This window comes from Ranitomeya imitator, chromosome 2, assembly GCF_032444005.1.
Source record: "Ranitomeya imitator isolate aRanImi1 chromosome 2, aRanImi1.pri, whole genome shotgun sequence".
Classification (NCBI taxonomy): domain Eukaryota; kingdom Metazoa; phylum Chordata; class Amphibia; order Anura; family Dendrobatidae; genus Ranitomeya; species Ranitomeya imitator.
Window position 1 is genome coordinate 543,278,399 of NC_091283.1, and position 23,192 is coordinate 543,301,590.

General features: G+C 43.7%; 1 protein-coding gene across 2 annotated transcripts in view; it reads right to left on the bottom strand.

Moving 5' to 3' along the window:
- The window catches only part of RBL1 (RB transcriptional corepressor like 1), a 128,254-nt gene that overhangs the window by 56,933 nt on the left and 48,129 nt on the right, over nt 1–23,192 (bottom strand). For both annotated transcript variants that reach the window (XM_069751931.1, XM_069751932.1), the window contains exons 13-14: nt 11,798–11,959; nt 11,555–11,687 (exon numbers count right to left, since the gene is read on the bottom strand). In XM_069751931.1, coding sequence (XP_069608032.1) covers nt 11,555–11,687; nt 11,798–11,959 — 295 coding nt within the window. The remainder of the gene's footprint in view (nt 1–11,554; nt 11,688–11,797; nt 11,960–23,192) is intronic.

Below are 23,192 nucleotides of genomic sequence, written 5' to 3' on the forward strand. Positions count from 1 at the left end.
TGCCCGTCCTACTTCCACTGGATCCAAGTGGAACCATACATACCATAGGTTGAAGTGAAGGACAGCATCCAATCCAGGTGAAAGCAAATATTTCCTTTATTGTGCCAAAAGTGCAACGTTTCAACCTCAAGGGTCTTTTTCAAGCATACATAATCAAGAAGACGGCCTTAAATAGGAAGTGGATAATCACCCACCAATCACCTTGTCTGTGACCACCCATACAATTTACATACAGAGTGTTTGATAATCATATTACCAATATAAAAAATTAACATACATTGAAATATACATATTAAAAAGCTTATCACAATGTCCCAAATGCCCCATATGATGCAAAATACAATCCACAATCATAATACTCAGCACATGTAGTGAATCAAAACAAACAAACTGCACTGCCTGTCAAGTCAGCACCAATCATCATGTTCAAAGAGGCACTCATGTGCGCAACCAGCCAATAGCATAATCCGTGACTCACAATCTCTCACCAGCAAATCAATACTCCTGCAGTCGGCCCAATCCTAGATACCGACGTAAGTCTATCCCACTGTATCAGAACCAATCCAGATTCACTCTCAAAGCTGGACATCAACCAACCATATCACAGGTGACTCGCCCATATCTCGGCGTGCAGACGGCCCCTGAGCGCAATGCGCATGTCAACCAGCCCCACAGTCACGCATCACAAGTCTATGTATGCGACGCCGCCATGGTTACCAGCAGGACACGCCCACCAGTCACATGGTCCCGTCGCACGTCCAAGAGGAGCGGCCCCTGGGAGTTATACTCTGGCGATCTGGAGACTCACCCATATCACAGTGTGCAGACGGCCCCTGAGCGCAATGCACATGTCGACCGGCCCCACAGCTGCACGTCACAAGTCTATGCATGCGACACCGCCATGATAACCAGCAAGACACGCCCACCAGTCACATGGTCCCGTCACACATCCAAGAGGGGCGGCCCCGGGAATTATACTCTGGCGATCACAAACGGCTCTGCACACCTCGCGCCTATCAGCAGCCTCTACAAACTACAGCATAACAATATATTTCAAGCACACTCACTGCATGCATACATACTTCTCATATATTAAACCGCATTAAAAGTCGTCATGGTTACCATAAAGGCACGCCCACCGGCACATGACTTATTATTAGAAGAGCGGTCCCTCCACGTTATATTCAAAGGAGCACATACGGGTCAGCGCACGTCGGCATCCCTTCGAATTACAACATAGCATATAAGTTCCTGGTAAACACTCTGCATATGTCAATGACTTTAATAAACTATAATGCACGGAGTATCGTCATGGAGACCCAAAAAGGACCGCCCACATGCCCTGTGGACATGTCCTCTGTCTATTCTGCTAGTTCGCTAGATGAATCAGTTTGATTCAATTAGGTATTATTAGTGTGTATGTACGACTTTGATGAATGGTGGAGTGCGATTACTAGATAACCATGGAAGTGGAATTTAATCATTTAGTAAGCTCTATGGATGCACACTCTTCTCCTTATCTTCGAGGTGTGTGAGAAGCTCACATGTACTACTGATACTATCCCTCTATAATATGGTTCCTGTTAGAGACTAGTGGGCGGTCCTTTTTGGGTCTCCATGACGATACTCAGTGCATTATAGTTTATTAAAGTCATTGACATATGCAGAGTGTTTACCAGGAACTTATATGCTATGTTGTAATTCGAAGGGATGCCGACGTGCACGGTGCCGTATGTGCTCCTTTGAATATAACGTGGAGGGACCGCTCTTCTAATAATAACCTATAGTAATAATGTAACATCTGTCCTGAAGGCTGCAGGTCTCACCCAGGTGTTAATATGTATTTTCCTGAGACAGCAGACTTCTGTCTCCAAATCTCACCAGGGGGTCGTGCTGGGAACCAAGAAAGGGAACATTTGACACCTCCTAGCTCTTTGGAAGAGAGATGTCAAGTACAGTCTGACACTATCTGCAGGAAGCTTTACAGGAAGAGTCTCAGAGAAATAATATATTCATTGGGGGTGCGGCCGTGGTCCAATCAAGAACAAGAATTTAGAATATCAACTCAATCTGACCTCCAGGTTGACTATAAATTTGGCTTGTATACATTCAAAATTGTACACATGTGAGGGCAGCCTGGGAAGCTGATGTGTTCCACCAATTCCATATTCACAAGTTTTCTCCTGTTTATTTTATACTGTTTTGCATACCTGTATGTCTTTTTATCATGTTTTTATACCTTTTTCTTTACTGTAAGCACTGAATCTTTTTGTATTAAAGCATAAAACTAACATTTGAACCTTCTATGTTCTAAAGAATCCATAGCCTAAGGTGTGTGAGCCTTAGGCCGGCTTCACACTTGCGAGTTTTACGGACGTAAGAGCGCAGAAACTACGTCCGTAAAACTCGCAAAAAATACGGCACAATTACTCTCTATGCCCCTGCTCCTATCTGCCGAATTAAACTGATCAGTATTATACGGCTTTCTACGGCCGTAGAAAATCGCAGCATGCTGCGTTTGTCACCGTATTGCGCAAATACAACGCCAATGAAAGTCTATGGAAGCCCCAAAAATACGGATTACACACGGACCAGCAGTGTGACTTGCGAGGAATACGCAGCGGTGTTAGAGAGAAAAGCCGGCAATTCAGTGCGGTGTACAGTAAAATCACACTGACAGCTGACATTAGAATAGGTAGAATAAATATGTACACATAGAATAGGTATATATATATATACCTATACATATATATATATGTATAGGTATATATACCTATACATATATATATATATATGTAAGTGAGACACATATATGTATATATATTCTTACTTCATACAGCCGCGATATAGCAAAAAGCCGGTAATTCAATTACCGGCTTTTTCTTTCTCCTTCCTAAAACCCGACATGATTTGAGACATGGTTTACATACAGTAAACCACGTCTTCTCTCCATTTTTTTTGCAGATTCCACACTACTAATGTCAGTAGTGTGTATCTGCAAAATTTGGCCGTTCTAGCTCTTAAAATAAAGGGTTAAATGGCGGAAAAAATTGGCGTGGGCTCCCGCGCAATTTTCTCCGCCAGAGTAGTAAAGCCAGTGACTGAGGGCAGATATTAATAGCCTGGAGAGGGTCCATGGTTATTGGCCCCCCCCCCCCCCCCCCCCCGGCTACAAATATCTGCCCCCAGCCACCCCAGAAAAGGCACATCTGGAAGATGCGCCTATTCTGGCACTTGGCCACTCTCTTCCCATTCCCGTGTAGCGGTGGGATATGGGGTAATGAAGGGTTAATGCCACCTTGCTACTGTAAGGTGACATTAAGCCTAATTAATAATGGAGAGGCGTCAATTATGACACCTATCCATTATTAATCCAATTGTAGTAAAGGGTTAAATAAAACACAAACACATTATTTAAAATTATTTTAATGAAATAAAAACAATGGTTGTTGGAGTATTTTATTCTACGCCCAATCCAGTCACTGAAGACCCTCGTTCTGTGAAAGAAAAAACATAATAAACCAACAATATACTTACCCTCCGCAGATCTGTAACGTCCAACGATGTAAATCCTTCTGAAGGGGTTAAAACATTTTGCAGCAAGGAGCTTTGCTAATGCAATGCTACTCCTCGCTGCAAAACCCCGGGGAATGAGTCTAAATATAGATCAATGAGCTATATTTAGCTTCATTTGCGGTGAGGCGCCCTCTGCTGGCTGTTCATAGATCGTGGGAACTTTCCTAGAAAGCCTGGGAGCTTTCTAGGTAAGTTCCCACGATCTAGGAACAGCCAGCAGAGGGCGCCTCACCGCAAATGAAGCTAAATATAGATCATTGATCTATATTTAGACTAATTCCCCGGGGTTTTGCAGCGAGGAGTAGCATTGCATTAGCAAAGCTCCTTGCTGCAAAATGTTTTAACCCCTTCAGAAGGATTTACATCGTTGGACGTTACAGATCTGCGGAGGGTAAGTATATTGTTGGTTTATTATGTTTTTTCTTTCACAGAACGAGGGTCTTCAGTGACTGGATTGGGCGTAGAATAAAATACTCCAACAACCATTGTTTTTATTTCATTAAAATAATTTTAAATACCGGTAATGTGTTTGTGTTTTATTTAACCCTTTACTACAATTGGATTAATAATGGATAGGTGTCATAATTGACGCCTCTCCATTATTAATTAGGCTTAATGTCACCTTACAATAGCAAGGTGGCATTAACCCTTCATTACCCCATATCCCACCGCTACACGGGAATGGGAAGAGAGTGGCCAAGTGCCAGAATAGGCGCATCTTCCAGATGTGCCTTTTCTGGGGTGGCTGGGGGCAGATATTTGTAGCCAGGGGGGGGGCCAATAACCATGGACCCTCTCCAGGCTATTAATCTCTGCCCTCAGTCACTGGCTTTACTACTCTGGCGGAGAAAATTGCGCGGGAGCCCACGCCAATTTTTTCCGCCATTTAACCCTTTATTTTAAGAGCTAGAACGGCCAAATTTTGCAGATACACACTACTGACATTAGTAGTGTGGAATCTGCAAAAAAAATGGAGAGAAGACGTGGTTTACTGTATGTAAACCATGTCTCAAATCATGTCGGGTTTTAGGAAGGAGAAAGAAAAAGCCGGTAATTGAATTACCGGCTTTCAAGCTGTATAGCGCTGGAAAAAATATTAAATATATATACATATATGTGTCTAATGACTATATATATATATATATATATATATATATATATATATATATATATATATATATATATATATATATATATATATATACACAGTATACATATTTTTTTCTTTTTGGGACACATGGATCATTTCTGTAGCGGTATGTTGGTTTTGCAAGCCTGCGAGAAAACCACGCAGTACGGATGCCATACGGATTACATACGGAGGATGCCATGCGCAAAAAACGCTGACACACCCTGCCTACGGAGGAGCTACGGACCACTATTTTCGGGACATTTCAGCGTATTACGGCCGTAATATACGGACCGTATTTTCATACGCTGAGTGTGAAGCCGGCCTTATGAGTGGTAGACAATATTAGTAATTTCCAGGACTTATCGCCCGTGTATTTGGTGAGTAGTGGCAGCGTGTATGAGCGGGTGTGTGATTTATGCTCCCATCACAGCATAGGACAGAGGTTGAATGCTGGATTGAGAGTGGGGAGATAGAATAACCCTTGCAGGCATAACCCCAAGTCACGTGCTGAGAGCAGATATGTGACGAATTAGTGACAGCAAGGAGAGGGATCCGTGACACTTTTCTTTTATCTGGATAGTTGTCTAACAAAATAAAAGGTACTCATTTAAAAAAAGGTTTTTGATTAAAGGGATTTATAAATGTAGTGTTTTTGAAGGTTTCTTTTTAATTTCCAAATCTAAAACTCCCATTTCTCCTTCGCCTCATTGGGGGACACAGGACCATGGGTGTTATGCTGCTGCCACTAGGAGGCTGACACAAAAAGATTAGCTCCTCCTCTGCAGTATACACCCACACACTGGCTCCAGCCGAACCAGTTCCGTGACAAAGCAGTAGGAAATCAAGAACAATACATGGGTAATAAAACATCAAACCAAAGAACATACTCAAGCAGTCAGGTCAACAGGGTGGGTGTTGTGTCCCAAAATGAGTGGCTCGGAGAAAAGGTCCTCTGCGGCCACTCTCAAAGATGGCCACATGCTGGACCTCATCTTCACCCGCCTCTGTTCCCTTACTAATCTCATTAACTCACCCCTCCCCCTGTCTGACCACAACCTACTAACATTTTCTTCCCTTTCCATTTGCAACCCCCATTCCAGAAATCTCAAACACCTCAATTTACACTCACTCTCCGAGTTCCTTTTCCCTCTACAGACATAGCTTCCTTACATGACACAGATGCTGCTGCCACTTTATACAACACCAAAATAACAGCAGCACTTGATTCGGTGTCCCCCTCACGCACAGCAAAACACGTACAATCAACAGGCAGCCCTGGCTGACCAAATAACTGAAACGGGCTTCCATGTTTGCTGAGCAGAGATGGAAGAGATCCCGTTCTGCCAAGCACTTTATCGCATACAAGCAGTCCCTCACCAGCTTCAAGTCCACACTCACTGCCGCAAAACAAAACTTGCTTATCTCATATCCTCCCTGACTCACAACCCTAAACAGCTTTTCAACACTTTCAATGCTCTACTCCATCCCCCCTGTCCTCTCATTTCTGCTGAAGACTTTGCCTCTTTCTTTAAGCAGAAGATCAATACAATCAAAGAAAGCTTTTGCCCGCAGCCCACAATGCCCCTCCTCTTAACTGCTCAGCCTTGTTCTTCCAAAACTAGCTTCTCCGCCATGACAGAAGATCAGCTCTCCATCCTCCTGTCAAGATCACATCTCACCACTTGCACGATTGACCCGCTCCCGTCCCACATCATCCCTAACCTCGCCACAGTCTTCATCCCAACCCTAAAACATCTCTTCAACCTCTCAATCACAACTGGTGTCTTCCCCTCATCCTTCAAGCATGCCTCGATCACACCCATCCTCAAAAAGCCCTCCGTCGACCCATCCTCTGTGTCTAGCTATCGCCCGATATTCTCTTCTCCCTTATGCCTCAAAACTATTGGAACAGCATGTCTATCTTGAACTGTCCTCCTACCTCTCCTCCTGCTCCATCTTTGACCGGTTACAATCTGGCTTCCGATCGCATCACTCAACTGAAACTGCCTCAACTAAAGTCACCAATGACCAACTAACCGCCAAGAGCAAGCGACACTACTCGGTCCTCAGTCTCCTGGACCTGTCTTCTACCTTTGACACTGTGGACCACTCCCTCCTGCTACAGATTCTCTCATTTCTTGGCATCACAGACTTGGCCCTATCCTGAATCTCGTCATATCTAACAGACCGAACATTCAGTGTCTCCCTCTCCCACACAACCTCCTCATCTCGCCCCGTCTGTCGGTGTTCCCCAAATCTCAGTCCTAGGGCTCCTGCTCTTCTGCATCTACACCTTCGGCCTGGGACAGCTCACAGAATCCCATGGTTTGCAGTATCAGGTCTACGCCGATGACACACAGATCTACCTATCTGGACCCGACCTCAGCTCTGTATTCACCAAAATCCCACAATGTCTATCTGCTATTTCTGCTCGCTTTCTAAAACTGAACATGGACAAAACAGAATTCATCATCTTTCCCCCTTCTCACTCTACCCCTCCACCAAACCTATACATTAGTGTCAATGGCTGTTCACTTTCCCCAGTCCCACATGCTCAGTGCCTCGGGGTGATCCTCGACTCTGCCCTCTCTTTCAAACCTCACATCCAAGCCCTTGCCTGCCGACAAACTCAAAAATATTTCCTGGATCCGTGCATTCCTTGACCATGAAACCACAAAACCGCTAGTGGCTAGTGCATGCCCTCATCATCTCCTGCCTCGATTACTGCAACCTCCTACTCTCTGGTCTCCCCTCCAGCACTCTGGCACCATTCCAATCCATCCTACACTCTGCTGCCTGACCAATCCAACTCTCTCCCCGTTATTTCCCAGCCTCTCCTCTCTGCCAAGCCCTTCACTGGCTTCCTATTGTCCAGAGACTCCAGTTCAAAACCCTTACAATGACATACAAAGCCATCCACAACCTGTCTCCTCCATACATCTGCGACATGGTCTCCTGGTACTTACCCACACGCAACCTTCGATCCTCTAAAGATCTCCTTCTCTATTCTCTACTCCTCTCTTATCTCGTCTTCCCACAACCACAGACAAGACTTCTCCCGTGCTTCCCCCACACTCTGGAACTCTCTACCCCAACACATCAGACTCTCGCCTACCACGGAAACCTTCAAAAAGAGCCTGAAGACCCACCTCTTCAGACAAGCCTACAATCTGCAGTGATCCTTAAGGCCCCGTCACACATAGCGAGATCGCTGCTGAGTCACAAGTTTTGTGACGCAACAGCGATCTCAGTAGCGATCTCGCTATGTGTGACACGTACCAGCGATCAGGCCCCTGCTGTGAGATCGCTGGTCGTGTCGGAATGGCCTGGGCCATTTTTTGATCGTTGAGGTCCCGCTGACATCGCTGAATCGGCGTGTGTGACGCCGATTCAGCGATGTCTTCGCTGGTAACCAGGGTAAACATCGGGTTACTAAGCGCAGGGCGGCGCTTAGTAACCCGATGTTTACCCTGGTTACCATCCTAAAAGTAAAAAAAACAAACGCTACATACTTACCTATCGCTGTCTGTCCTCGGCGCTTTGCTTCTCTGGTCTGGCTGTGAGCGCCGGTCAGCCGGAAAGCAGAGCGGTGACGTCACCGCTCTGCTTTCCGGCCGCTGTGCTCACAGCCAGACCAGAGAAGCAGAGCGCCGGGGACAGACAGCGATAGGTAAGTATGTAGCGTTTGTTTTTTTTTACTTTAACGATGGTAACCAGGGTAAACATCGGGTTACTAAACGCGGCCCTGCGCTTAGTTACCCGATGTTTACCCTGGTTACCGGGGACCTCGGGATCGTTGGTCGCTGGAGAGCGGTCTGTGTGACAGCTCTCCAGCGACCAAACAGCGACGCTGCAGCGATCCGGATCGTTGTCGGTATCGCTGCAGCGTCGCTATGTGTGACGGGGCCTTTAGTCTGCTGAACCGCCGCACGACCAGCTCTACCCTCTCCTAGTGTATCCTCACCCATCCCCTGTAGACTGAGCCCTCGCTGGCAGGGTCCTCTCTCCTTCTGTACTTGCGTGTGCCTTGTATTGCTCATGTTTATTGTGCATGTCTATATTTGCCCCTTTTCACATGTAAAGTGCCATGGAATAAATGGCGCTATATAAAAGTATTATTATTATAATATACTGTACTAGGAGCTACTACATTTCTAAGATTTTGGCTACGCCTATAGATAATCCTTGGTTTAGTGGGCAAGCTTTTTGACAAAATTGGGTCACTCATAAGAATAAACCAGTATTTATTCATCAATCTTTGGAGCTTCTGCCGAGACTGGCTGAAGGTTGTTACAAGACTCAAATTTTTAACAACATCATCCCGTTCTTTTGAATTTGATGTGGAGTGGATCATTTCAATACAATCTGCTTGCATCAAGGCCTTAATTCTATTAAAAGCATCATTCAGCAGCCTTTTTGGATATCTTTTAGCCAAAAATCTTTTTTGCAGAACTTGTGACTCCAAGAAAAAAAATCATGGTCACTACTACAGTTCTTACATATTCTCCAATATTAACTATATGGGATATTTTTGATCCAACTGGGAAGGTGTCCACTGTCGAACCCATTTCACGTCAACCTGTTTGAAATGCATGGCTGTGGAAACCTCCCAGAGGCATCCAGCAGGATGGACAAGTCCAGGAATTGAATGGCTCCGTCGGCAATATAAGATGTAAAAGACAGCCCCCAAGAATTTGAGTTCAAATGGGCCACAAACCCAATAACCTCCTCCCTAGTGCCTCTCCATATAAAGAACAAATCATTGATAAAGCAACGATATAAAACAATGTGGGTTGGAGCCAGATCGGATTGCGCAATGTAAATGGATTTGAAGAGCCCCATAAAAAAATTTGCATAACTCGGGGCAAACCTCGTCCCCATTGCGCAGCCCCTCAACTGGCGATAGGTAAGGAAAAAACGTTCTGAAGAATGAAGGAAATGCCATTCAGAATGAATTCTTTCTGTTTATCCACATCGAATCATCCTTCATTAGATAATGATTAATAGCAAATAAACCTAATTCATGGCTGACATTAGAGTAAAGGGATTTAATATCAAGTGTGATGAGAAGACTGTCAGTCAATGGTCAAAGGGTTTGGAGCAGACTGATCAAAATGTGTGGTATCACTGTAATAGGCCTGGATGCAAAAGGGTGTACATGGAGGCGACACCATGTTCCCATCTGTTATTGGTGTGGGGAGAGCGATGCCCTGAAGAGACCCGTTACCCCTAAAAGATCTCAGAAATACCGTAGCAAGCGATACAGGAGGGGGTACGTGGAGGCGACACTCCGCGTTTCCACCTGTTGTAGGTTTGGGGAGAGTGGAGCACTTAAGGGATCAGTCGACCCTCTGTAATCCTTTGAAAAATATTGGGAATAAAAATAAAAATCAGATGTGGTCTGAAAATCAGAACACATGTGCCTCCTACTGACACTAAGTTTGAACTGTTTCGGCTGGAGCCAGTGGGCGGTGTATACTGCAGAAGAGGAGCTAATCTTTTTCTGTCTACTTAGTATCAGCCTCCTAGTGGCAACAGCATACACCCACGGTCTGCGTCCCCCAGTGAGGTGAAGGAGAAATAGGAGTTTCAGATCTTAAATTTGGAAATTAAAAAGAAACCTTCAAAAAACACTACATTTATAAATCCCTTTAATCAAAAGCCTGTTTTTAAATAAGTACCTTGTTAGGTGACTATCCAGATAAAAGAAAAGTGTACATTTTTATCCTGACTACTGGAACATCCTCAATAGGCCTCTCCATTTGTTGCAGTGGTCTTATCATTGTAAATAACTAAAATTGCAAACTACTTCTATAAACAAGCAACTTTGAAATCAACTCATCTTTAATTTTTTTCTCAAGAATAGAGGGTTTTGTATAGTTAACCGCTTGTTGCCTAGGTTTATGGCCACCTATATGGTCTGTGGCCAGTCTCCTATGTAAGGAAAGCAGTGACTAGAAGCTCTTTTCTCTAGATCTTACAAACGCTGTTGTGAATCTGGCCAGCTTGAATGGTCGTGCACTCCTCTGATGATGTTAGAAGGAAAGCTGCCTCTGCCTGCATTATCAGAAAGCACATAGTTGGTGCCACCAGCTCACCCAGGCAACTGCACGCACTGTCAATTAGGAGCAACACACACACACACACACACAATCTCCCAGCAAGCAGCAGGCTTCGGAGTGGTGCATTCCTATTCAATAAGATGAGAAAACGCCTTTATCTGACTGGGTCAAACCAATATCACTACATGGGAGATTTCTTAGAATTCTGTACACTAAATAGATTTACACAGATGACAAGAGTGGGGAAAAAAAACAAAACAAAAAAAAAAAAACACGTCGCAGATCCCATCGTGGTGTCTAAAAAAGGTTTTTTTTTCCCCTGAAGACTCAGGCTATGTGCCCACGTTGCAGAAGGTCTGCAGAATTTTCCTGAGCAAAACCAAACTCCCTGCGCAGGAAATCCGCTCGCGTGTTTTTTTTTTACGTTTTTCTCAAGTTTTTTTTCCCGGAGCTTCCCAATGCAATAATACAGCTGCAAAATTGCAAAAAAATCTGCAAAATTAATGAACATGATGCGTTTTTTTCAGCATAGGCACAAAAACTGCAGAACGCATTAAAATGATGGGATGCTTAATGTAAGTGTTTTTGCAGCGGAAAACCACCGCACAAACGAAAAGAAAATGCTAAAAATCCTGAACGTGGGCACATAGCCTAAATGTCAGAGATACTTTCAGGTCCAATAACAATCTTTTTAACTGGCTAAGTCCATACACCCCACTACCCTCCCTTACACAGACAATATACATGGTTACAATTGAAGTATACAAGTCAAAAGTAACTATACCTCTTCTGCAAGAGCCTCCAAGATCCGTGCGGACTTCTTTCAAACGAGGATGAATGATTGGTGAAGCAGGCATCATAGGGAGATGTCCTAAGCCTGCATCATTGCCAGATTCAAAGTTGCTTGGCATTATAACCTAAAAGTGAAAAATAAATATGAAAAACACAATCAATATGAGGTAGGTTCAGTAGCATAATTACTACCTTTGAGATGTGCATCAACATACAATTTGTACACTATACATACCTCCTCACAGGTTGGCACAGTCTCTGATGCCCGAAGTAGGTCCCACAGAACAGAGCTGTTTGTCCAGGCTCGCTCCTCCAAGATCTGTTCCTCAATGCTGTTAAGGTGTTTCACCATATCTCGTGACAACCCATCCTCTGACCGGATGAACACTTCAATGACCTATGTGATAAACAGATTTTAATTATTTATTCTCAAGATATTTTACCTGCTGTAAATAGGCTTTTGAAGAGTACAATGAAACTGCTGCTCCAGGTTGATGGCTTCCTTCCCCAGAAACTAGTGTTTAGTCATGGGCGCACACAAATAGTAAAGTTTTGGGTCCAAAGCCTACAACTACTGTTTGGGCACAGACCCCGAACACTGACATCCCTAGGAAGTCAGTGTTACTGTTCGGGTTTGGCACCCATCAGGTGTTTCCCATGCTGTCATCTTCATGACAGTACGATAAACACCGGCAGCCATGATAGTCAGTAAGATTACCACCACCGGTTAGAAAGCCTGCAGCTGTGACAGGGGATAGAAAGTTTACCTCCAATCAGAGGCGTTGGCTGATGTGAGTACAAGCTCAATTTGTGTGTTTTTTCTTTGTATTTTTGCATTCTATGCAAGCCGGGGTGTGGCCTCCCTCTCCTGAGCTGGAAATCACCAGACTGGTGTCCACTTGTTGGGACTCAGTCCTTTTTGTCTGCCCTAATTCACACACCGAGGTCAACTTTGACACATGGTAAGGTTTTTAATATTAGTCAGTGTAGGACTCCCCGATCAGAGTCACCTTGCCGATGGCGGGATGGCTTTTATGCTATTTTTTATCAAAAATAGTATTACTAAGAACGCTTTTTACTTAGTTACAGCAGGGTTTTTGCTCACTTTGTTTCTTATAGGTGTCGCATAAGATGCAATAATGCAGCAAGTGTCCGATTCATGATGTCTTGTGCTCCAGGCAGCATGAATATCACAACATATTCGTTTTAAAAGAGTAACCATATGTTAAAGTAATTTTTCAGAAAAATAAGTGTATAACACCCCCCAGTGTCGGAATTTCTCTGGGGTCTCGGCAGTGTTGCAATCGCCGATAACAGAATAACGGCAACTGCAAAAAAAAAAAAAAAAAAAGGGAAATGTTATTTCTATATCACTTCATTGGGAGGGACTCACGTGCCCGTGGGTGTATGCTGCTTTCGCCAGGAGGCTGACACTAGGCAAAAAAGGAACATAGCACCTCCTCAGCAGTATACACCCACTGACAGGCACCAAGTACTTCACTAACCTTTTTGTCTGTAGGAGGCGGACCGGGATCTGCTCCCAGATCCATTTTCATATTCCCCGTGTTTGTTTATTAACCTTTTTCCCCTTTGTCTTTCAGGTTCCTTTTTTCTTAGGGTAACAGGGTGTAATTTCTCACTCCGTTTTCCTGTACCTATGCAACCAAGAGAGCAGTGTGGTGTCACCCACTCTCAGTCCCGCAAGGCAGGATCTGATCCCCTGTCACCTTTCGGGTGCATTAGGGTGATTCCAGGTGGAGAGGGCTGGGAGGAAGACGGTGGGCGCTAGTGGTGGCCTCCCCCTTCTTGTAAGGGATTGACATGGTCTTCTGCACCATCTGGATACGGTGCAGGAAGGAGGATCCCTGATTCTGGTGACCCTCACCCACCTGAGGGCTCCTGATGTGATCCTCATCGTTGCAGAGGGACGGGGACTCACCGCAGGTATGTCTCCCTCCTCAGCGACAGGCGTCATCCCGGGGTACACTGTCCCTTCATTGCAAGGAGACAGAGCAGCATTCGTGATGGGGAACAGCCAGCGGCCGTGGCCATGTTTCCCATGGCCGAGCTCAGCACTTGTAGGCACTCCCACTCCCTCTGCCAGCCACACTCCTTTCCAGTTTTCCTTCCCCCGGCATGTCAGCCAATAGGACACTAGCTTTCTCTTTTGCCGGCCAGCAGATTGCAGCGGTGTGGGGACAAGCCAAGGCTGCATCAGCCTCTTCACACTGCCATGTCCTGCGTGCTCTGCAAACCTGCTGGCGCTCTGCACACAGAGGACACAGCTATACCTGTGCTCACACACAGCTTCCACAGGACTTTCTGCTGGTCGTCGCTGGCATCCAGAAGGCTCTGTTCTTTTTTTTGTTTGTTTTGGCTCCCCCACAGCCGTATCCCCAAGGCTCAACTTATGCCCAACTCTAGAGAGGCTTCTTCTTGCCCCTCTAAACTCAGTGATTCACTACACCTGTGCCCTTTGCAAAAGAAAGTGGTCTTCAGGCCAGTCTTCCCTTTCTACCTGTCCTGCAGCCCCTCCACCATGTCTGCCCCACAGGAGCCCTCTAACGCCTGGGATGAGAGAACTCCTCTCCCTCTGGAGTGGGCTGTTGCCATGTCTCTGTTGGTCTCAGACCTGACAAAAGTTTCAGTCCCTGGTCCAGGTCCTGGAACGACTTCCACATTTATCTACCACCACCAGTGCTCCGAATGCTTCTCACAAGGATTTGAATGCACCTGACCTAACAAGGACAAAATCAGGTACAAAGCAAAGGAAGCAAGATCTTTCTGGTTCTTTCTATAGTTCTCCGGGTCCCTCTGTGTCCTCCTGGATGCATTCCTCAAACCATGCCCCCTCCTCGGAGGTGGCTTTTGGGTCAGACGTGGATTCCCAGTCTGAGTCTGATACGGACCAGACCTCAAAGATGCAGGATGTGATCAATAGCCTTATCCTGGCAATTACCAAAACTCTGAACCTAAAAGGAGGACAAGGCACCTGCCCATGAGCAATCTGTCTCCTTCAAACAGGTAAAACGTCCGTCCTGGAATCTCCCTAATCACAGGAAATTTGAAGCAATTATGTCCAAACACTGTTAACACTCTAAAAAGCGCTTTCCAGGAAGGAAGCAGCTAGATATTCTCTGTCCCTTCAGCCCAGACCTCGCTGGTAGATTGGCAGAATCCCTTAATGTGGTTCCGCCTGTTTCTCGTATGTTTTCTAAGACATTCTTGTCTCTACCGGATGGTGCATCCCTTAAGGATTCTACGAATAGACAGATTGAATCATAGGCTAACTCCGCTTTTGAAGCAGCTGGTGCCTCCCTCTGTCCCATTTTTGCCTCCACCTGGATGGCAAAGTCCATGTCTGCCTGGTCAAGAATGTTTCGCCAGGGTAATCTAGCGGCAGCTCCTCCGGATTAGATGGTAGATTTGGCAAATCAGATTGCCCATGCTGGCAAACATCTTTTGACCGCTTCCTTGGATGCGGCCAGTTGTTCCGCCAGGGCTACCAGCAATATTGTTGCTATACGCCGCATTCTCTAGTTGAAAGCGTGGAATGCAGATCCGCCATCAAAAAAAGTCCCTCACTGGCCTCGCCTTCCAAGGCTCTAGACTTTTGGGGTCCAAACTGGATGAAATAAGGGGGTGTGGCGATGTAGTGGAGCGGAGATGACGCGTCTGGCTGGATCTCCCATAATCCTGACTAACATCCTGCTGTGTACTCACCCGAGAGAATTTCTTTGGCCACTGTGGTGTTCCCCCGGGGCACCTGGAGGCATCCGGCTTCTGCAGAGTTGTGAAGCGCAGCTCCGGTTGGGTAAACATCGGGGAGGCCAGGACAGGAGACGGATCTTGCAGGAGACAGTGGCTATCTTTCCTGACCTGATCCTCCCCCCAGGGAAATAAGTGTAAAATCTGCAATAAATCTTTGGTGCTACACGTTACTCCTTCTGTAAGGACTTTTGCACGCTGTGCAGATATTTAGCACAGAAATATCTACACTGTAGCATACTGGTGCATTAAACAAGTAGTGACTGTATCCTATTAGAGTGCTATAGTAATTGGAACTTACTCCTAAAAATATTAACTATGCATCGCCCAAGAACCTCAGGTGCAACTGAAAAACTAAGAAAATGTGCACGATCTGATCCCCTGATAACCTGCGGTCAAATAAATACAATTTATTTGGGGCCAAGACTGCAAGCCAGCCAAAAAAACCTGCCTCTAATAGCGAGGAGGATGGGGATCAGGGGGCCCTAACTTTGAAACAAGCATCTGAGCAGTTGAGGCAGGCTATTTCTCTAACCAGGACATCCCCAAATGGGAAAATAGAGGAGGTACACTCTGAGGTGGGACGCCTTTGACAAGACATGCAATCCATGAGGGGTCGTATCACAGAGGTGGAGTCACGGGTATCTCGCCTGGAAGACAATTCTGTACCCATGGAAACTAAACTGACCGCAGTGGATAGCACAGCAGCCTTGCAGCGCTGGAGTCCTGGGTTCAAGCCCCACTAAGGACAACATCTGCAAAGAGTTTGTATGTTCTCTCCGTGTTTGCGTGGGTTTCCTCCGGGTACTCCGGTTTCCTCCCACATTCCAAAGACATACTGATAGAGAATTTAGATTGTGAGCCCCAACATGGACAGCGACGATAATGTGTGCAACCTGTAAAGCGCTGCGGAATATGTTAGCGCTATATAAAAATAAAGATTATTATTATTATATTATTATTAACTGACAAAAGTGGCAGGCTCTATAAATGCCTGGAAACAGAAGGCGGACAACCTAGAAAACAGACTACGTCGGAATAATATCCGTATTATTGGGCTATCAGAACGCTCAACAACCTGAACAATTCTTGGAAAGTTGACTCAAAGATACTTTGGGAGATGAATTCTCCTCTACATTCTCTGTGGAAATCGCCCATATCGTTCCAACAAAACCTCTTCTTCCGGGCACCCCACCGAGACCAGTTTTGGCGCGCCTTTTGAATTGCAGAGATAGAGATGCTGTGCATCGTAAGGCAAGCCAAAAAAGTCCCATTAAATTCAATAATGCTACTACTTCAATATTCCCGGATTTCTCTATGGAACTGCAAAAACAACGTGCTCAATTCATGGAGATAAAGTAGCAACTCAAGGATAAAAACATTTTATACGAGGCAGGGCTGTGGAGTCGGAGTCGCAGTTAGTTTTGGTTGGAGTCGGAAGAAATGTACAGACTCCAGCTTTAAAAAAAATGTATTAATATTTCATAATTGAACTTTCATATGAATTTTATAAGTGTTACTCAAATATATATGTTCTATCAAACTATGAACAGTGATAAGCAGTTCTGCTGGAGATAGAGACATTTCCTACTTCTTGTGTGTCACTGTTCTCCACTGCCCTTATCTAATCTTATACTTGGTTAACCTCATGCTGCCCCAACCCCCCTACTTACAATGTAGTAAACTGAAAGTGAAAATGTGTTTCAAATTCTTAGTAGTAAAGCCCCTCCTCTAGACTAGATGTTTACTAGGTGTGCGTCTTCCAAGCATCTCACAGCTGCTACTCAGAAGAGGAAGACTGTAAGAAGTATTATCCTTTCAACAAACTTTGCATCTGTTAACTGTTAGTACGTGAGGAATAACCGTATTACTGACCACTATATCAGTTGTACGACCTGGTAATAATTTTGTACAATTGTTTTTAGGAAAAACAATTGTCATTTGGATTGTAAATGCAGAATTAAAAACCTGAGAATGTCAAAGAAGCGTCACATTAAATCAGCTGTATTTGAACATTTCACCATCACTCAAGATAGAAAACATTGTCTGTCAGTGTATGACAAATGATCCAGACGAAAACAAATGCTGTGAAGCCAAGATCAGTGCATATTCAGGCAAAGATAAAAATGCTCCTACCAGAGCTTCTAATCTAAACAGACATTTACAGCGCTTTCATCCAGAAGTACTGAAAGCAGTGGATAAGAAAGACTGCATCCAAACCAATGAACCAGTGCCCAGCTCTTCCAGCCAAACAAAGGAGCAGAGAACTTTGCAGCCATCAGTTGCAAGATATTTTGTCAGTGACAAAGTTACTGTGACAATGACAGTAGATACATTTAAAAAACAGATCATAGAGCTTGTTGTAAAGGATAGTGTGCCTATTTCATTATTTTCACGACCAGCTTTTATGTGTCTGAATGGGGAAATGGCCCGCAAGCTTGGTGTTTCTCTGGAGAGAGAGAGTGTATTAGAAAATTAGTAATCGAAGAAGCTTTTAAACAAAAGGAAGAACTTAAAAAAACTCTCAAGGGATGCTTTCTGTTTCTTAAAATGGATGCCTGCACACGTCACAGAGTGAACTACTTTGCCATCAATGTCCAATTTGTTTGTGACAAAAATGAAATAGTTACCAAGACATTGGCAGTAAAAGACACCAAAGCTCATCACACCAGTGAGTTTCTCCAGGTCTTGGTGGAAAAGGTTCTGCAAGACTATGAACTTAAAAAAGAGCAAGTTCTTTCTGTTGTAACTGACAATGCTTCAAATATGATAAGTACTATTAAGCTAATGAATGAGAGTAATGATGGTGACCAGCAGCTAGAAGAACATTCTGGGTCCACAGACACAGAAATGTTTGAAATAGAGGAAGACAGTATTGTAACTGAGGAGCAAACGGAAGTTGCTTCAGATGAACAGCAACATGATAGTTTACATGATCTTGTTGAAACTGTGTCAATACGTTCTTTCATTCATCACATGCGCTGTGTTGTGCATACGCTACAGCTGGCTATAAGAGACAGTCTGCAAGAAGGACATGCTGCTGCACTGATTATTGGCAAGGTGAGAAAATTGGCTACTGTTGCCAGAACCCCTAAAGTTGACTCAATTTTGAAGAGACGTGCTGGAAAAGGGGCAATTATTGATCAAGCCACACGATGGGGCAGTACTTACTTAATGATTCAGCGCTTGGTTGAACTGAAAAATCTTTCTTGTAGACATGGCTAACCCTCAACTGACGCTAAATGAAAGTCAGTGGAATCAGGTGACTGAGCTGGAAAAATTGCTAGAGCACCCATTTACAGTGACTAAAAAATTACAAGCAGAGGACTTAACTCCAGGTATTTAAAGGAGTGGAAAAACCTGATGTTTTGCCTGTCCCAAAGAGGAGGGTTAATTGCAAGTGGCATTGCTACATCAATGAAACGGAGAGAGGAGCTACTATTACAAAATAACATTCTTTTGGCAGCTGTTTATGTAGACCCAATGCATCGGATTCTTCTAGATGATCAACAGCTAACTAAAGGAAAAGAAGCTCTGTCTGAAATAGCAGTAAGGATGAAAGGGTTGCAGGACAGTCAGGAGGAACAAGAAGAATTTGCTCGTCCTGCCACATCTTCACCCTCATCAACTGATGAATTTAATTTCGAAAAATATTTGGATCACAAGGACCATGCAAAGTGTTCCCGCATAGAAGAGTCATCCCCATCAAAGAACACAGCCAATACATTTCAGCAGAATTTTTCATGTGCACTAAAAGAAATTGAGAAATTTGACCAGTCATCAAAAATAACAGTGCAACAAGCGATTCCTCTGTATCCTGACATAGTCAGGGATGTTGCACGAGTGGTTACTGCTTTGCCACCAACCCAAGTTAGTGTAGAGAGTTTGTTCTCTGCTCTCAAAATAAATCAGATCAGATTTGAGGGCATCCATGAAGGAGGATCTGACAGAGGCAATACTTTTTCGGAGGACAAATTTATAGATTTCTTCTTATTAACTGCATAAGTGTTTATTGCATATTTACTTACAAGAGTTTAGAAATGTTTAGAAAAGTTATTTGCTATATTCTAATTGTATTCTAATAAATATATTTTTTGCTCTAAGTGGTCTGATTACTTATATGATGGTGAAAAACTGAATAAGCACGATGTTAATATTTTACAACAGTAAATTTATTGTTACGAATTGGCCATTTATGAAGGAGTCGGAGCTGGAACCTGATAAAATCCAGGAGTCAGAGTCAAAACTGTGGCTTACCGACTCCACAGCCCTGATACGTATTCAATGATCTATCCTGCCCGTCTTCGGATTGTTTACAAGGGCTCTTCCTTCTTTTTTACGACCCCAGCAGAAGCCGAGGAATGGATGTGATCTCATGTGGGAGCGAATGGGGAGGAAAAATCCTAGATCATCTGCCGTCTCTATATATAGATAGATACATTGGAAATAGAACTCTCTCATTGGTTTTTTTTTCTCCTTTTATTTTCTCTTTTTTTTTTTTTTTTTCAATGATAGGAGCTCTTTCCGCCAAAGTCCAGGAAAACAACTATACCGGACTCTGTGTTCAGAAATGGTACCCTCTTTTTTGGACTGTGTCAGGAGCATGAAAGTTGGCTCCCTTTTGAAGCATATTTTGCTTTATTTTATTTTAGTATTGTTAGGTATTCGTTATATAGAAATTGCTGCCATGTTTTTTTCCATTGTACACCAGAAGTGTAATTGGCGTGATAATGTATATTATTTGTGGATGAAGGGGTATGGCATCTGACCTTACATGTATGACTTGGAATGTGAAAGGTCTTGGGTCACCCCGAAAGAGAGTTAAAGTATTTTCTCAAATAAGGCGTTACCATCCACATATTGTAACCCAAGTTGAAACACACTTGACCAGAGACTCAGTCCGCTATGTGCAAAAGCTGTGAGTGCAATGGTCTGTACGTTCATTCCACACTAGCTATTCCAGAGAGGTCTCTCTATTAATACATAGAGATGTCAGATGGGAAGTTGGGGAGGTATAGAGAGATCCTGAGGGTCGTTTTGTCTTTGTACATGCATGGGTTAATTTGAAAGATTATGCTATGTGTGTATACAACCCCCCTCCCCCTTATAATATGTCGATTATAAAAAAGGCATTGAGCATTGAGTTTTGCTTTGAATTATCCGAATGCACATATATGCATGGGAAACTTTAATCTAGTTATGGATGATTGCCTTGATATGCTCAGGCCTCCTTCATCTCGTCTGTCAAATGTCAATATTCATGGAGGGTAGTGGGTGGCTAGATTTGTGGAGAATGCGCCATCCTGACGTAAAAGAATACACCTGCCAATCATCCGTTAGACACATACTATCCCGTTTGGATTATATATTTGGATCCAGTAATTTGGCGATGTGGGTGGGGGAGATTGAAATGCCCCTGTTCCCATGTTCTGACCATAGCCCGGTAATACTTAAGCTTAAGTTTGGTAGGGCAAGACATAATGCGGTTTGGAAACTAAATCCATTTTGGATAAAGCGGATAGGCCCCAATGATAGAACTATAGACCAACTAGACTGTTTTATAACATCTGACCCAGAGCCACAGAATATAAATATGTTTTTTAGGATGCAGTCTCAAGGCATATCTGAGAGGAAGTTTGTCCTCTACAATTACCTATATTAAACGTGTCTTCACGGGAAGATGATGAGATGGAGAGACGTCTGAGTGACTCGGAAGCGGCCTATATAGATAGCCAAACCAGCGAGAACAGGGCTGAGTGGTTACATTCCCATAGGTTATATACTCAATATGTAGATACTAAATCTAAGCGTAAACTCTTTCACCCGAAAAGCATACTTTGTACTAGGGAATCAATCTAGTAAACTTCTAGCGTTAATGGTACGACAACACAATGCATCTAATACTATACTTAAAATCCGGAAACCAGACGGCGCAGTAGTGACCTCCACAAATGATATACTTCAATGTTTTCATGATTATTATAAAGAGTTGTATCGCTCTAAGGGGGACTTTGATACTTCAGGTTGCTTAGACTACCTGTCAGACATTGAGTTTCCTACAAAACAAGCTTTTCTAGACGCAGACTTCACTCTGGAAGAGATTAATACGGCCATAGCGGATATGGCCTCTGGAAAGGCACCAGGCCCGGACGGGTTCCCCATAGAAATGGATAGAAAATATCGGGATATTCTAGCGCCGAGTCTTTTGAAGGTGTTCCAGGGGATTTGGAGAGGAGGTGGTGGGGGGGGTTCTCTGCCAGATTCCTATTATGAAGCAAATATTATAGTTTTAAAAAAAGAAGGAAAGGACTACCCTGGAATGTGAATCATATCACCCTCTCTCATTAGTAAATGTAGATTATAACATTTTTACTAAAATCTTAGCCACTACGTTAAATATAGTAATATTGGACATAATACACCCAGACCAGACCGGATTTATGCCAGGTAAAAATATGTGTATTAATATTAGGAGAGTCCAATCAATAGCTCAATATAGCTCATTGATAACGGAGAATAAATGGGCTATGGCCTCGCTGGACGCAGCCAAGGCATTTGATTCCCTTGAGTGGCCCTTTCTATCTGCATGTCTACCGAGATATCGATTTGGCCCTGAATTTCAAAGATGGATTAGCGCAATTTATATGAAACCTAAAGCTCGGATAATTATTAATAGCTCCATGTCGGAGACATTCTCCTTGAACAGAGGAACCCGTCAGGGTTGCCCTCTCTCACCGGCTCTCTTTGCTCTCACGATTGAAGCACTAGCAATACGTAGGAGGTCCACTCCAATCATTAAAGGTATTTAGGTAGCGGACCGCGTGGAAGTTGTTGGCTTATATGCGGATGATATCGTAATATTCATGGATGACGTAGAGGAGACAGTGACATGTGATTAGTATCATAAACAAATTTAGTAAATGCTCGGGGTTGTATATAAATTGGAATAAATCCGTTTTGATGCCTCGTTCCCATGTCTCAGCAGATCACCTTGAAGAGCTATCCTTATTACCAGTGATGTCCCACTTTACTGTATTTGGGTATAATTATTCCTAAATATTTAGACTTGATCTACAAATTTAATGTTCTTCCGTTACTGGATCTAGTTAAGCATAAATTTGCGGTGTGGAGTAAATTACCATTGTCCGTCTCTGGTCGCATAAATCTGATTAAGATGATATTACCGTATATACTCGAGTATAAGCCGACCAGAGTATAAGCCAACCCCCCTAATTTTGCCACAAAAAACTGGGAAAACTTAATGACTCGAGTATAAGCCTAGGGTGGGAAATTCAGCAGCTACCGGTAAATGTCAAAAGTAAAAATAGATACCAATAAAAGTAAAATTAATTGAGACATCAGTAGGTTAAGTGTTTTTGAATATTCATATTGAATCAGGAGCCCCATATAACGCTCCATAAAGTTTATGATGGCCCCATAAGATGCTCCATATTAAAATATGCTCCATATAATACTGCATAAAGGTTAATAATGGCCCCATAAGACGCTCCATAGACACATTTGCCCAATATAATGCTGCACAAATGTTGATTATGGCCCCATAAGATGCTCCATAAAGATATTTGCCCCATATAGTGCTGCACAAACGTTATGGCCCCATAAGATACTCCATACAGACATTTTCCCCATACAATGCTGCACAAACCTTGATTATGGCCCCAGAAGATGTTCCATACAGACACTTGCCCCATTTGCTGTTGCTGCGATTAAAAAAAAAAAAAAAAAAAATCACATACTCACCTCTCCGTCGCTCAGGCCCCCGGCACTTTCAATATTCATCTGACTTAATTTCTGCACCGCTCCGTCTTCAGCATCTTCTGCGCTGACGTTCAGGCAGAGGG